General features: G+C 41.9%; 1 protein-coding gene across 1 annotated transcript in view; it reads left to right on the forward strand.

The window, feature by feature from the left end:
• Positions 1-1,609: 1,609 nt before the first annotated feature.
• The window catches only part of LOC311241446 (NACHT, LRR and PYD domains-containing protein 3-like), a 43,173-nt gene continuing 28,788 nt past the window's right edge, over positions 1,610-15,994 (forward strand). The window contains exons 1-7 of the mRNA XM_084330277.1: positions 1,610-1,708; positions 3,110-3,214; positions 4,550-4,654; positions 6,148-6,252; positions 9,002-9,106; positions 10,684-10,925; positions 11,063-12,857. Of these exons, the coding sequence (XP_084186403.1) occupies positions 1,656-1,708; positions 3,110-3,214; positions 4,550-4,654; positions 6,148-6,252; positions 9,002-9,106; positions 10,684-10,925; positions 11,063-12,857 (2,510 nt within the window). The 5' untranslated portion in view covers positions 1,610-1,655. The remainder of the gene's footprint in view (positions 1,709-3,109; positions 3,215-4,549; positions 4,655-6,147; positions 6,253-9,001; positions 9,107-10,683; positions 10,926-11,062; positions 12,858-15,994) is intronic.

Below are 15,994 nucleotides of genomic sequence, written 5' to 3' on the forward strand. Positions count from 1 at the left end.
ATCAAATGACAGACTTCTGACAGCACCGATCAAGCGAAATAACTTACTGTTGTTCCATGAGAAGAAAACACAGAAGAAGACAGCAAATAAGCTGAGAATGCAGCACTTCAAACATCATGCAGAGCTCTATGGGAAAGCTTTTATTGTGATAGACACAATACACGTCAAGTAGAGATATTTCTGTTGATGAGGAGTTAGTTGCGTCAGGTGTAACAAGACATTTTCTCATTCCTGTCAAATAAGTTGTTAACAGATGGACAGTTCCCAGATGACAAGGATGTCTACATCACTGCAGGTGATCAAGTCCACCATGTTGGAAACAGTCCACCAATGGATCAATGCAACCATGAGGAAGCTGACACTCGTGTCCTATAATACATCTCCTCCACGCCCTCCAAACATCATCACTTGGGAGGGTGCATACTGGAGATACAGATGTTTGTCGTAATCCTTCTGACTAATTTCCATCACATCAAGCCACTAACAGATACACACCCACAGTGATCCCCGAAGTGGATCGTGACTCTACTTGAAGAGTAGAACTTCAGGACAAGAGGATCAAGTTACAGATCCATGAAATTAAGTAGTATATCTGCGATAGGGATTGTTATTTTCTCATCTACATCATTTAATTGAGCTATAATTAACCCTTTCACTACCACACTACCAAATGGTTAACCCTTTCACTGCCACACGACAGATGGTTAACCATTTCACTGCCACACGACAGAGGGTTAACCTTCTGTAGTGTGGTAGTGAAAGGTTAACCTTCTGTAGTGTGGTAGTGAAAGGTTAACATTCTGTAGTGTGGTAGTGAAAGGTTAACCTTCTGTAGTGTGATAGTGAAAGGGTTAACCTTCTGTAGTGTGGTAGTGAAAGGGTTAACACAACACAAGGATTCTGTGTCCACGAGAGGAGATATTCAAAGTCATTAATTCATAACAACTGTCAAACTAAATGGATTCAACTCCTTTTTAACTCTTTTAGTTGTGATCTGGCGCCACCTGGTGGACTTCATGAATGGTTACACATTGTCCCACTGCTGTCAAGTTCATTATTTTGATTACTGCACTAATGTAGTTCCAGTGATCTCTCTCTCACACACACGATCATAGGTTGTTATTATTAAGTAATAGTACAATAGTGTACTAGTGTGTAATAGTATAATGGTGTACTAGTGTGTTAGTTTAATAATGTGTAATAGTACAATAGTGTGTAATAGTGTGTATTAGTGTAATAGTGTGTATTAGTGTAATAGTGTGTAATAGTACAATAGTGTGTAATAGTGTGTAATAGTACAATAGTGTGTATTAGTGTAATAGTGTGTAATAGTACATTAGTGTAATAGTGTGTAATAGTACAATAGTGTAATAGTGTGTATTTGTGTAATAGTGTATAATAGTACAAAAGGGGGCAGCGTGGCCTAAAGGTTAGAGAAGCAGGCTTGTGATCAGAAGCTCGCTCTGCCCCCTACTGGCAGCTCACAGGCATTGCACTTTGTGTGAGCAGTTTGCATTGCATATGACTTTGAGTCCTTGTTGAAATGTCTATTGCCTCCCGATGACACAAGTAACATGTTAAACTGTATGATTGGTCTGTTTAGAGTCCCCTACCAGCCCCAGAGACCAGCCTCTCCAGTCCCCAGCTGTCTGTCCATGAAGAGTGACTTCTCTATGGATCCCCCTCTACATTTTAGCAAAGAACCAACGTAAGTCAATTGTCATTTTATTAATCATTTCCATCATTGTCCATTGAAATAAGCTCCTTTCATATTTCATGAAGCGTTTGTCGTGGAGACTTATGGTAGGTGTCAATGAACTTCAATTTTTAAAGGTTTATTCCACCCAAATAGTTTAAAAGATGTATTCTACCCTGTAGTGTAATAGTGTGTAATATTATAATAGTGTAATAGTATGTAATAGTGTACTAGTGTATAATATTCTAATAGTGTGTAATAGTATAATAGTGTACTAGTGTGTAATATTCTAATAGTGTGTAATAGTATAATAGTGTACTAGTGTATAATAGTGTAATAGTGTGTAATAATACAATAGTGTAATAGTGTAATAGTGTGTAATAGTACAATAGTGTAATAGTGTGTATTAGTTTAATAATGTAATAGTACAATAGTGTAATAGTCTGTATTAGTGTAATAGTGTGTAATAGTACAATAGTGTAATAGTGTGTATTAGTGTAATAGTACAATAGTGTAATCGTGTGTATTAGTGTAATAGTACAATAGTGTTATAGTGTGTATTAGTGTAATAGTGTGTAATAGTACAATAGTGTAATATTATGTATTAGTGTACTAGTGCATAATAGTACAATAGTGTAATAGTGTGTATTAGTGTAATAGTGTGTAATAGTACAATAGTGTAATATTATGTATTAGTGTACTAGTGCATAATAGTACAATAGTGTAATAGTGTGTATTAGTTTAATAATGTAATAGTACAATAGTGTAATAGTCTGTATTAGTGTAATAGTGTGTAATAGTACAATAGTGTAATAGTGTGTATTAGTGTAATAGTACAATAGTGTAATAGTGTGTATTAGTGTAATAGTACAATAGTGTAATAGTGTGTATTAGTGTAATAGTACAATAATGTAATAGTGTGTATTAGTGTAATAGTGTGTAATAGTACAATAGTGTAATAGTGTGTATTAGTGTAATAGTACAATAATGTAATAGTGTGTATTAGTGTAATCGTGTGTAATAGTACAATAGTGTAATAGTGTGTATTAGTGTAATAGTACAATAGTGTAATAGTGTGTATTAGTGTAATAGTGTGTATTAGTGTAATAGTGTGTAATAGTACATTAGTGTAATAGTGTGTATTAGTGTAATAGTGTGTAATAGTACAATAGTGTAATAGTGTGTATTAGTGTAATAGTGTGTAATAGTACAATAGGGGGCAGCGTGGCCTAAAGGTTAGAGAAGCAGGCTTGTGATCATAAGCTCGCTCTGCCCCCTACTGGCAGCTCACAGGCATTGCACTTTGTGTGTGAGCAGTTTGCATTGCATCTATGACATTGAGTCCTTGTTGAAATGTCTATTGCCTCCCGATGACACAAGTAACATGTTAAACTGTATGATTGGTCTGTTTAGAGTCCCCTACCAGCCCCAGAGACCAGCCTCTCCAGTCCCCAGCTGTCTGTCCATGAAGAGTGACTTCTCTATGGATCCCCCTCTACATTTTAGCAAAGAACCAACGTAAGTCAATTGTCATTTTATTAATCATTTCCATCATTGTCCATTGAAATAAGCTCCTTTCATATTTCATGAAGCGTTTGTCGTGGAGACTTATGGTAGGTGTCAATTAACTTCAATTTTTAAAGGTTTATTCCACCCAAATAGTTTAAAAGATGTATTCTACCCTGTAGTGTAATAGTGTGTAATATTGTAATAGTGTAATAGTATGTAATAGTGTAAGAGTGTGTAATAGTATAATAGTGTACTAGTAGTGTGTAATATTCTAATAGTGTGTAATAGTATAATAGTTACTAGTGTATAATAGTGTAATAGTGTGTAATAATACAATAGTGTAATAGTATAATAGTGTGTAATAGTACAAGAGTGTAATAGTGTGTATTAGTGTAATAGTGTGTAATAGTACAATAGTGTAATAGTGTGTATTAGTGTAATAGTACAATAGTGTAATCATGTGTATTAGTGTAATAGTGTGTATTAGTGTAATAGTGTGTAATAGTACAATAGTGTAATAGTGTGTATTAGTGTAATAGTACAATAGTGTAATAGTACAATAATGTAATAGTGTGTATTAGTGTAATAGTGTGTAATAGTACAATAGTGTAATCGTGTGTATTAGTGTAATAGTGTGTAATAGTACAATAGTGTAATAGTGTGTATTAGTGTAATAGTACAATAGTGTAATAGTACAATAATGTAATAGTGTGTAATAGTGTGTAATAGTACAATTGTGTAATAGTGTGTATTAGTGTAATAGTACAATAGTGTAATAGTGTGTATTAGTGTAATAGTACAATAGTGTAATAGTGTGTAATAGTACAATAGTGTAATAGTGTGTAATAGTGTGTAATAGTACAATAGTGTAATAGTGTGTATTAGTGTAATAGTGTGTAATAGTACATTAGTGTAATAGTGTGTATTAGTGTAATAGTACTATAGTGTAATAGTGTGTATTAGTGTAATAGTGTGTAATAGTACTATAGTGTAATAGTGTGTATTAGTGTAATAGTGTGTAATAGTACTATAGTGTAATAGTGTGTAATAGTACTATAGTGTAATAGTGTGTATTAGTGTAATAGTGTGTAATAGTACTATAGTGTAATAGTGTGTATTAGTGTAATAGTGTGTAATAGTACAATAGGGGGCAGCGTGGCCTAAAGGTTAGAGAAGCAGGCTTGTGATCAGAAGCTCGCTCTGCCCCCTACTGGCAGCTCACAGGCATTGCACTTTGTGTGTGAGCAGTTTGCATTGCATCTATGACTTTGAGTCCTTGTTGAAATGTCTATTGCCTCCCGATGACACAAGTAACATGTTAAACTGTATGATTGGTCTGTTTAGAGTCCCCTACCAGCCCCAGAGACCAGCCTCTCCAGTCCCCAGCTGTCTGTCCATGAAGAGTGACTTCTCTATGGATCCCCCTCTACATTTTAGCAAAGAACCAACGTAAGTCAATTGTCATTTTATTAATCATTTCCATCATTGTCCATTGAAATAAGCTCCTTTCATATTTCATTAAGCGTTTGTCGTGGAGACTTATGGGAGGTGTCAATGAACTTCAATTTTTAAAGGTTTATTCCACCCAAATAGTTTAAAAGATGTATTCTACCCTGTAGTGTAATAGTGTGTAATATTATAATAGTGTAATAGTATGTAATATTCTAATAGTGTGTAATAGTATAATAGTGTACTAGTGTATAATAGTGTAATAGTGTGTAATAATACAATAGTGTAATAGTCTGTATTAGTGTAATAGTACAATAGTGTAATAGTGTAATAGTGTGTAATAGTACAATAGTGTAATAGTCTGTATTAGTGTAATAGTACAATAGTGTAATAGTGTGTATTAGTGTAATAGTGTGTAATAGTACAATAGTGTAATAGTGTGTATTAGTGTAATAGTGTGTAATAGTACAATAGTGTAATAGTGTGTATTAGTGTAATAGTGTAATAGTGTGTATTAGTGTAATAGTGTGTAATAGTACAATAGTGTAATAGTGTGTATCAGTGTAATAGTACAATAGTGTAATAGTGTGTATTAGTGTGTAATAGTACAATAATGTAATAGTGTGTATTAGTGTAATAGTGTGTAATAGTACAATAGTGTAATAGTGTGTATTAGTGTAATAGTACAATAGTGTAATAGTGTGTATTAGTGTAATAGTGTGTATGTAATAGTGTGTAATAGTACAATAGTGTAATAGTGTGTATTAGTGTAATAGTGTGTAATAGTACAATAGTGTAATAGTGTGTATTAGTGTAATAGTACAATAGTGTAATAGTGTGTATTAGTGTATTAGTGTAATAGTGTGTATTAGTGTAATAGTACAATAGTGTAATAGTGTGTATTCGTGTAATAGTGTGTATTAGTGTAATAGTACAATAGTGTAATAGTGTGTATTAGTGTAATAGTGTGTATTAGTGTAATAGTACAATAGTGTAATAGTGTGTATTAGTGTAATAGTGTGTATTAGTGTATTAGTGTAATAGTGTGTATTAGTGTAATAGTACAATAGTGTAATAGTGTGTATTAGTGTAATAGTGTGTAATAGTGTAATAGTACTATAGTGTAATAGTGTGTATTAGTGTAATAGTGTGTAATAGTACATTAGTATAATAGTGTGTATTAGTGTAATAGTGTGTAAGTACAATAGTGTAATAGTGTGTATTAGTGTAATAGTGTGTAATAGTACAATAGTGTAATAGTGTGTATTAGTGTAATAGTGTGTAATAGTACAATAGGGGGCAGCATGGCCTAAAGGTTAGAGAAGCAGGCTTGTGATCAGAAGCTCGCTCTGCCCCCTACTGGCAGCTCGCAGGCATTGCACTTTGTGTGTGAGCAGTTTGCATTGCATCTATGACTTTGAGTCCTTGTTGAACTGTCTATTGCCTCCCGATGACACAAGTAACATGTTAAACTGTATGATTGGTCTGTTTAGAGTCCCCTACCAGCCCCAGAGACCAGCCTCTCCAGTCCCCAGCTGTCTGTCCATGAAGAGTGACTTCTCTATGGATCCCCCTCTACATTTTAGCAAAGAACCAACGTAAGTAGTCAATTGTCATTTTATTAATCATTTCCATCATTGTCCATTGAAATAAGCTCCTTTCATATTTCATGAAGCGTTTGTTGTGGAGACTTATGCGAGACTTATGGGAGGTGTCAATTAACTTTATAGTTTAAAAGATGTATTCTACCCTGTAGTGTAATAGTATGTAATATTGTAAGAGTGTGTAATAGTATAATAGTGTACTAGTGTATAATAGTGTAATAGTGTGTAATAATACAATAGTGTAATAGTGTATAATAGTACAATAGTGTAATAGTGTGTATTAGTTTAATAATGTAATAGTACAATAGTGTAATAGTCTGTATTAGTGTAATAGTGTGTAATAGTACAATAGTGTAATAGTGTGTATTAGTGTAATAGTACAATAGTGTCATATTGTGTATTAGTGTAATAGTGTGTAATAGTACAATAGTGTGTATTAGTGTAATAGTAATAGTACAATAGTGTAATAGTGTGTATTAGTGTAATAGTACAATAGTGTCATATTGTGTATTAGTGTAATAGTGTGTAATAGTACAATAGTGTAATAGTGTGTATTAGTGTAATAGTGTGTAATAGTACAATAGTGTAATAGTGTGTAATAGTACAATAGTGTAATAGTGTGTATTAGTGTAATAGTACAATAGTGTAATAGTGTGTATTATTGTAATAGTGTGTATTAGTGTAATAGTGTGTAATAGTACAATAGTGTAATAGTGTGTATTAGTGTAATAGTACAATAGTGTGTATTAGTGTGTAATAGTACAATAATAGTGTGTATTAGTGTAATAGTACAATAGTGTAATAGTGTGTATTAGTGTAATAGTACAATAGTGTAATAGTGTGTATTAGTGTAATAGTGTGTAATAGTACAATAGTGTAATAGTGTGTATTAGTGTAATAGTGTAATAGTGTGTATTAGTGTAATAGTGTAATAGTGTGTATTAGTGTAATAGTGTGTAATAGTACAATAGTGTAATAGTGTGTATTAGTGTAATAGTACAATAGTGTAATAGTGTGTATTAGTGTAATAGTGTGTAATAGTACAATAGTGTAATAGTGTGTATTAGTGTAATAGTGTGTAATAGTACAATAGTGTAATAGTGTGTATTTGTGTAATAGTGTGTAATAGTACAATAGGGGCAATGGTCCAGTCGTAATATGGGAACTGCCCAGACGCCACACGCACGCGCATACAATGTCCCTCGCTTGCGAACAGAACAGATGATTATTATGCATTATATGCATAATGTATTATATTATATTATATATTATATGCATTATGCATTATAATACATAACAATGTTTTAAATGTAATTGTAGTTACAATTTCTTTAATTGAATTAACTTAAACTAGAAAAGTAAATACAAACTAAATTAACAATGTAACTTAGTTTACAGAAGGACAGTTTCCTTCAGTCTGAAGCACAACTTAATGTCTCATCCTTCCAGTCGGGACCACAGATCAAGCAAACCCCCACCAATTGGTACAGGGCTTGTATTTTGGTTTGGCTCTTCTCGTTGTTATGCTATCGGTATCCTATTATTATGCAAAGTCTAGGTGATAAGTGCCGGCCGGGTACTTGGCGCACTGCACGACGAGTCCAGTGACAATTGTGAATGCATTTTTGTGTGTGCGCGTACACATCCGTGCACGATTGCGCGCACTTCTGCTCAGCGAACTACTAGGACGGCGTCCTAGTAGCGTCCTAGTAGCGTCCTAGTAGTGTAACTATCATTACACATGGGCAAAACAGAGTCCATTCTCTTCGGTTCAAATAACAAACTCAGCAAGACCGACGGCTTCTCAGTTACAGTGGGTGACAATATTGTCACAAGGAAAGAAGATATTACCTACCTGGGTTCCATCCTAGAGGCAAATCTTTCCTGTGACAAAATGGCATCCAATGTAATAAAAAAAGTCAACCAACGAACTCAATTCTTGTACCGGATCTCCTCACTGGTAAACAAGAATACCCTGAAGACTCTGGCAGGAGCACTCACTCAAGGGTACTACGACTATGCTTGCACCTCATGGTACCAAAGCACCTCAAAGGCGCTAAAAACAAAATTACAAACATCTCAAAACAAACTGGTCAGACTACTGCTTGACCTTACTCCTAGAACCCACCTCACCCCTGCCCACTTTGACAACCTAGGATGGCTTAGAGTAGACGACAGAGTACAGCAACTTGCAATGGGCCTGGTCTACAAGATACACTACACGACCAAGGTACCCATGTACATGTCAAAATACTTCCCAAAGGTCAGTGAATACCACAATCACAACACCAGAGGGAGCTCCACAAATCATGTTAAACCCAGATTTGGCTCAAACAAGGGACTAAACACGTTTCGCAATTATGCCACATCAATGTGGAACGCCCTACCCAAAGCTGTAAAGGAATGTGAATCACTACCCACTTTCAAAAACACTCTCAAAAAACACCTACGGGAGACTGCAATTCGAAACTAACACAACCCCCTCCAATGTACAGTAAATTACCAAGTATGGTCTTGTCAATATTCCAATGTATAGTTTTGTTTGTATAGTTGTACAGTGTCCCCCACCCACCCCTCCTACCCAACCCCCCCCCCCCCACCCACCCAACCACCTCCAATGTACAATCATTGCACTTTGTGTGAGCAGTTTGCATTGCATCTATGACATTGAGTCCTTGTTGAAATGTCCATTGCCTCCCGATGACACAAGTAACATGTTAAACTGTATGATTGGTCTGTTTAGAGTCCCCTACCAGCCCCAGAGACCAGCCTCTCCAGTCCCCAGCTGTCTGTCCATGAAGAGTGACTTCTCTATGGATCCCCCTCTACATTTTAGCAAAGAACCAACGTAAGTCAATTGTCATTTTATTAATCATTTCCATCATTGTCCATTGAAATAAGCCCCTTTCATATTTCATGAAGCGTTTGTCGTGGAGACTTATGGGAGGTGTCAATGAACAACATTTTTTAAAGGTTTATTCCACCCAAATAGTTTAAAAGATGTATTCTACCCTGTAGTGTAATAGTGTGTAATAGTGTAAGAGTGTGTAATAGTATAATAGTGTACTAGTGTGTAATAGTATAATAGTGTACTAGTGTGTATTAGTGTAATAGTACAATAGTGTAATAGGGGACAGTGTAATTTTACCTGGTTAAATAAAGGTTAACCTCTTATGCCTGGAGCCCTATTTTCTGAAAATACGCCTAAAATACATAAGTAAATGGAAGATTGCTCCACTTCTACAACATCCATTTGCATGTTCTTGGTATCTAGGGACATCTATGGACCTCAGTGAATGTATTCCCACTAATGTCAGAATTTTTATTGTGTCTGGGCGGCCGGGTAGCGCAGCGGACTAAGCGTCTGTCTACCACCACAGAGACAGTGGGATCGAATCCAGCTGTGGTGCTTCCGGGTTGGCCGACCGTCCACACTAACACAATTGGTAGTGTTAGAGCGTGGGAAACCCGGTGAGGGTGGGTCCTGGTCATTGTAAACAGCGACTCCTACAGTTCGGTCGGGGCGCCTGCACGAGGGAAGGATCTGGGAGAGGTAGTATGACCTTCCACACGTTACACTCTCCCAGTGAGAGTCCGTGCTGCCAGGTGAAAAGAAGCGGTGGGCTGGCTACACATGTGTTGGAGGAAGCATGTGATAGTCTCCGCCTTCCCAGACCGACGGTAGGGGGTAGGTGCGCAACGACCAGGAAGGGGACTGGGAATTGGCATAACGACTAACATTGGGTTAAAAAAAATTAAAAAAAAAAAAAGAAGAAAAAATAAATATTGTGTCTGTTACTAGGCTTGCTTAAATTGTGATGAAACAAAGGAGAATATGAATTATGATTTTTCTTTGCATCTTTGACAGTGAATAACACCATACTAATAATGACCAGACATGAAAAACTGTCACTGAGCTCGTTCAGTACCTTCTTAAGATCACGTGTACAAAAAAATCGAAGGAAATTAATAAAGGGAAGATGATTAAACAGAAGGTTTTGTAGATACAGTACTGAATTCTGCCATCCGGACACATGCAAACGGTTAGAATTAGTTTTTGGCCAAATGCTAGGCTAGCTGCTTCGTATCCGCTTCCATTCATTTGTGCTAAGCATGGCCGAGCTTGCAGCCAGATAGCTTTCTACTGAACGCACAGAGAGGAAACTGGTATCTATCTTCTTGTCCGACTCTGGAGAAGACCGTAAGCGCATTTCACATAATGTTGGCGTGTTCCTTTTAACCCTTTCACTGTGACAATACACAGTGCACAATGCAATATCCGCGGAGCTAATGATGCTAATGATGGAGCATCGCCGTCGGTTGTGTGATAGTAAAGGGCTCACCTTCTGTATTGTCACAGTGAAAGGGTTAACCGGCTGTCGTGTGGCAGTGAAAGGGTTAATAACCTTATGATCTCTTTGGTAGTTTGAAGAGGCATGCGTTGCCTGAACACGAGTCGGGCTGTGCAGCGTGTGAAGATCAGCTGAGAGATCCGGTCTCCATCGCCTGCGGACACAGTTTCTGTAGGGAGTGTCTCACCAGACAGCAGCCGGGTCCATCAGCAGGTGTCGTCTGTCCGAGGTGTAACAAGAGATCCAGGAGACAAGCCGGAGCCCCACCACCAGAGGGCGCCCTCTCACCAGCAGTTCTAAGAGGACTTGAAACAAGTAAGATAACTATTCTGCTTGAAAGAAGACGCAATTAACATTATGTGTACTTATTCTTATTATTACCTAATAAAGCACTACAATGTAAAATAATATGTTAATTAACACACATTACCAAACTTAATTTCCCCCTACAGCTGACAGTGGATCTCACAGACCATTTAAGAATAATAAAGCCACTTTAAAAAGGAGGTTTGAGCGTCTGATTGAGGGAGTCGTCAAGGCGGACAACGAGACCCTCCTCAGCAGCATCTACACGGCACTCTACATCACAGACGGGGAGAGTGAAGGGGTTAACGGCGAGCACGAGGTCTGGCAGCTGGAGGTGGCCTACAGGATACAGACCTCCACCGACACGCCCATCGACTGCAATGACATCTTCAACCGTCTGTCGGGCCACGAGAAACCCATCCGGACGGTCCTGTCGGTGGGAATCGCAGGCATCGGAAAAACAGTGGCCGTGCACAAGTTCATCTTGGACTGGGCCGACGACCAAGCCAATCACCAGGTGGACGTCACATGTGTGCTTCCGTTCCGTGAACTGAATTTGATTAGAAGTGCCCTTTACAGCCTCCTCAGTCTCCTCAGAGTCTTCCACCCAGATCTGCACATAGACTGTGCAGAGCAACTCGCCGCCCGCAAGATCCTCTTCATCTTCGACGGTCTGGACGAGAGCAAACTGGTGTTGAACTTCCGGCACAACGAGAAGGTTACTGACGTCGCCCAGGTGTCGTCGCTGGACGCCCTGCTGACCAACCTGATCCGGGGGGATCTGCTCCCCTCGGCTCTCGTCTGGATCACCTCCAGACCCGCGGCGGCCCACCAGCTCCCGCCGGACTGCGTGGACCGGGTCACAGAGATACGAGGGTTCAACGACCAGCAGAAGGAGGACTACTTCAGGAAGAGGTTCAGTGATGACGGAGAGCTGGCCAGCAGAATCATCTCGCACCTCAGAACATCGAGGAGCCTTCACATCATGTGCCACATGCCGGTCTTCTGTTGGATCACGGCCACGGTCCTTCAGAAGATGTTGAGTGCGGACGGCGGAGAAGAGATGCCCAGGACTCTGACTGAGATGTATTCATACTTCCTGCTGGTTCAGATGAACCTGAAGACCCACAAGTATCCTGCGGAGAACACGTCGCAGCGGCAGGCGTTTCACAAAGAGGTTCTTCTGAAGCTGGGGAAACTGGCCTTCCATCACCTGGAGAAGGGTAACCTGATGTTCTACCGGGAAGACCTCGAAGAGTGTGGACTGGAGGTCCAAGACGCCGCCGTCTTCTCAGGCGTGTGCACGGAGATCTTCAAAGAGGAGTCTGTGATCTTTCAGAAGATGGTTTACTGCTTTGTGCATCTGAGCATTCAAGAGTTCCTCTCCGCCGTCTACGTGTACCACTGTTACTCCTCGAAGAACACGGACGCGCTGCAGAACTTTGCCAGCAGGAAGTCCAGAGGACCGATGGCGCTGCTCCTGCATGAGCTGCTGAAGAACGCCACGGAGAAGGCCTTGGAGAGCAAGAACGGACACCTGGACCTCTTCGTGCGCTTCCTTCACGGCCTTTCCCTGGAGTCCAACCAGAGGCTGTTGGGAGGCCTCCTGCCCCAGATGGAGAGCGGTGCCGAGAGCAAGAAGCAGATCATTCGATCCCTGAGGCTGATACAGAAGAAGAACCTCTCTCCTGAGAGATGCATCAATCTCTTCCACTGTTTGATTGAGATGAACGACCATTCCATAAAAACGGAAATCCAAGCGTACCTGGGGTCTGAGAGGAGGAAGTCCCAGAGTCTGACCCTGCTGCACTGCTCCGCTCTGGCCTACATGCTGCAGCTCTCAGAGGAGGTGCTGGACCAGCTGGACCTGAAGGCATACAAGACGTCCGACGAGGGTCGCAGGAGACTAGTTCCAGCCGTGAGGTGCTGCAGAGCGGCCGTGTGAGTACTTTATACAGAGTCATTACAGTAATGAGAGTATTTATACTGTGTTACTTGTGATTACAGCCGTGAGGTGCTGCAGAGCGGCCGTGTGAGTACTTTATACAGAGTAATTACAGTAATAAGAGTAATTATACTGTGTTACTTGTGATTACTAGCCACTGAAGCCATTGTTGCTCACTTTAGTAGCTTGTGATCATATCGTTTAGCAGCTTATTAGGAATCGTAATGTAATTTGAATCATAATGTAATCATAATTTATAATCTTTTATAAAAGTATAGTATTTTAAGTTCATTAGATGCATACTTCATATAAAATGCTACTGAATGGAATATTTACATTTTTTATGAATCAGAAAATATCGCAGGTAGTGAATGTGCCATTTAACCCTTTCACTACCACACTACAGAAGGTTAACCCTTTACTATAACACTACAGACGGGGTTAACCTTCTGTAGTGTGGTAGTGAAAGGGTTAACCCTTTGTCGTGTGGCAGTGAAAGGGCTAACCTTCTGTATTGTCGCAGTGAAACAAGGGTTAACCATTTGGTAGTGTGGCAGTGAAAGGGTTAAGATGCAGAGACACTGTGGGTTAAGAATAAATAACTATATAAGCAAGATCAGATCTGCCCCATGTGTGACGTCCCAGCAGCTAGTGTCGTTTATCTGATCATATTCAATAATGAAACGTAGAAAACATCTTTCAGAGGTTTATTCAAAAGTGAATCAAGCAGGGCGGCTGGGTAGCGCAGCGGACTAAGCGCTCGCCTACCACCGCAGAGACTTTGGGATAAAATCCAGCTGTCAGCGGTACCTCCGGCTTGGTCAGTCGTCCCTACTAACACGATTGGCTGTGTTAGCGGGTGGGAAGCCGGTGGGGTGTGTGTCCTGGTCATTGTAAACTGCGACTCCTACTGGTCGGTCGGGGGGCGCCTGTTCAGCAGGGAGGGGATCTGGGGGAGATAGTGTGATCCTCCCACGCGTTACGTTCCCCCAGTGAGAGTCCTCGCTGTCAGGTGAAAAGAAGAGGCTGGCTGACTCCACATGTATCGGAGGAAGGCATGTGGTAGTTATATTATTGTATAGCTTACGCTCTGCACTCTAGTGGAACTATCCCTTTATCCAATCTAACACTGAATACTTTTTCTCCACATGTACACACCCATCCGCCTGGCCACACCCACATCCGCTCCTCTACATAGGCGGGGTCGTGGCCATACTAACAGCTCCTTCCCTATTTTCACCACCGTAGAAGTGACCGTATACACCACTTTGAGTTTAGTGCCGAAATAGTTGTTGGAAAGGAGCTACGTTGACATTGTATCTTTGTTTTTCTCTCTCTCGCAATTTTACGAGAAAAACTAAGAGATAATGTTTGCACCGTCGGAGGGTTTAGACGCTCGCAACGTCACCCTTCACCAGCGCTTCACTATCGCCGCGTCCTCCGTGCGTCGTGGGGCGTCTCTGGCTCCGCGGTCGTGGCAGCCAGATGCGCCTGGGCGGCGCCCGGTGGTGAGTTTGCCTCGCCGAGGGGCCGTTGAGCCTCCATCTCCTGTGAGATGGCCTGGTTCCGGCTCTGGTTCCCCCGCCAGTGGACAGTCGGCCGATAGGCGGTGAGCAGCAGGGGCGAACGGCCTGGCTTTAGTGTTGCACTGGAGCTGGACGAGAGTTCTCTTGCCTCTTCTCCATTTCCGATAGAGACTGAGGATTACATGGAGGGGGCGAGAGCTCTCTTGTTCGAAGCCCCAGTAGAGACGTATCACTCTCCCCCTCTGGGAGTGGCAGGGAGTGTTGCGTCTCCTTGGGGTCCCTTGTACTCCAGGGTTGGGTTAGAACCTCTGACCCCGAGACAAGATGCCCAGCTATCTGCTGCGCCGGACGTTGGCACCCGAGGCAGCCTCCCGTACATGAGGGACGCGTGTGACGTGGAGGGAGGTACGCAAGGGGAGTTGCTTGCCTTGTTCCCCGAGCTCATGTCGGCCACCGCCAGCACCTGTTCCAGATGACATGATAGGTAATCTCTGGCAACGTCATCCTGTGAGAGAGACGGGCGTTGTCTGCCCATTCTGCCCAGCAATGGAGGCCTACGTGACACAGGGACAGGTAATCTCCCGCATTGTTGGCCTTACCCCCGCCTACGTGCCAGTCACGCGGGTGGTGGGTTTGGTCCAGGGGCTAAAGGACGGGGTGCCTCGACTTGATAGCCCGATGGCATCCATACTTTGTCCCGAAATGGTGTGGGAGCCGTTAAGAAAGCCGGTTCCCCAGGGGAAATCGGCTAGGCAGTTGGATAATTGGAGTGACCAGGTGTACATCGCCACGACTCAGAGCCTAGCTGCGACCTCCAACATCGCGCAGCTAGCGCGCTACATGTCGGGGCTGATGGCGGGCGGGTCGGTATTGGATGACCATCAACGATACCTTCACGCCCAGGCGGCTGGAGCCATCCTGCACCTAACCCAGCTGCAGGCGATAGCCGCCGGGAAGGAGCGCGCCCTGGCCACTCTCTCCCAGCGCCATCTTTGGCTGGAGCAGGCGCGGGTGCCGGAACAGAGGAGGATTCCGCTGCTCACAGCCCCCCTCTCCGATGCTGGGCTATTTGGGTCGGCCATGCAGCAGATGACGGCAGCCTGCAGGGAGATGGAGGAGGAGCGCTCCGTGCTCCAGCCCCATTTCTCCCGACCTGATGCCACCGGTGATGTCCGGAAGAAACAACGCAGACAGAGGACCGCAACCGTTGCCTCCGCCACCACCGCCACCGCTGCTGGACCTTCGGCGAAGAAGGCCAGGAGTGGAGGGAGTGCCTCGTCCGCTGCAGCCAGCCGCCCCACGCCCGGAGGTAACGGTAGGGATCGTCGTGACCAGGCTCCCCAGAACCGTTCCTCTGGGTGGGCTCCCCGTGGGGGAAAGCAGCGCTCTGCACGCGGCAGGCGCCGCTAGTGACTCCCCTGTTTACCCCTGTCCACCCCCCCCCCCCAACATATGATTTTGTTATTAAATTAAAAAAAGTCCCTCCTAGTGAGGGACTGTTTTTTGTTACAAAATGTGTGTTTATTCACTATATATTGGGGATACGATGTATAACCCTCACCTAGCTGTGGGGTTGTGTGTTTGCTTAGGGAGTAGGACAGTTTTCT

The sequence above is a fragment of the Notolepis coatsorum genome (genome assembly GCF_963971535.1).
Source record: "Notolepis coatsorum genome assembly, chromosome: 15".
Lineage (NCBI taxonomy): Eukaryota > Metazoa > Chordata > Actinopteri > Aulopiformes > Paralepididae > Notolepis > Notolepis coatsorum.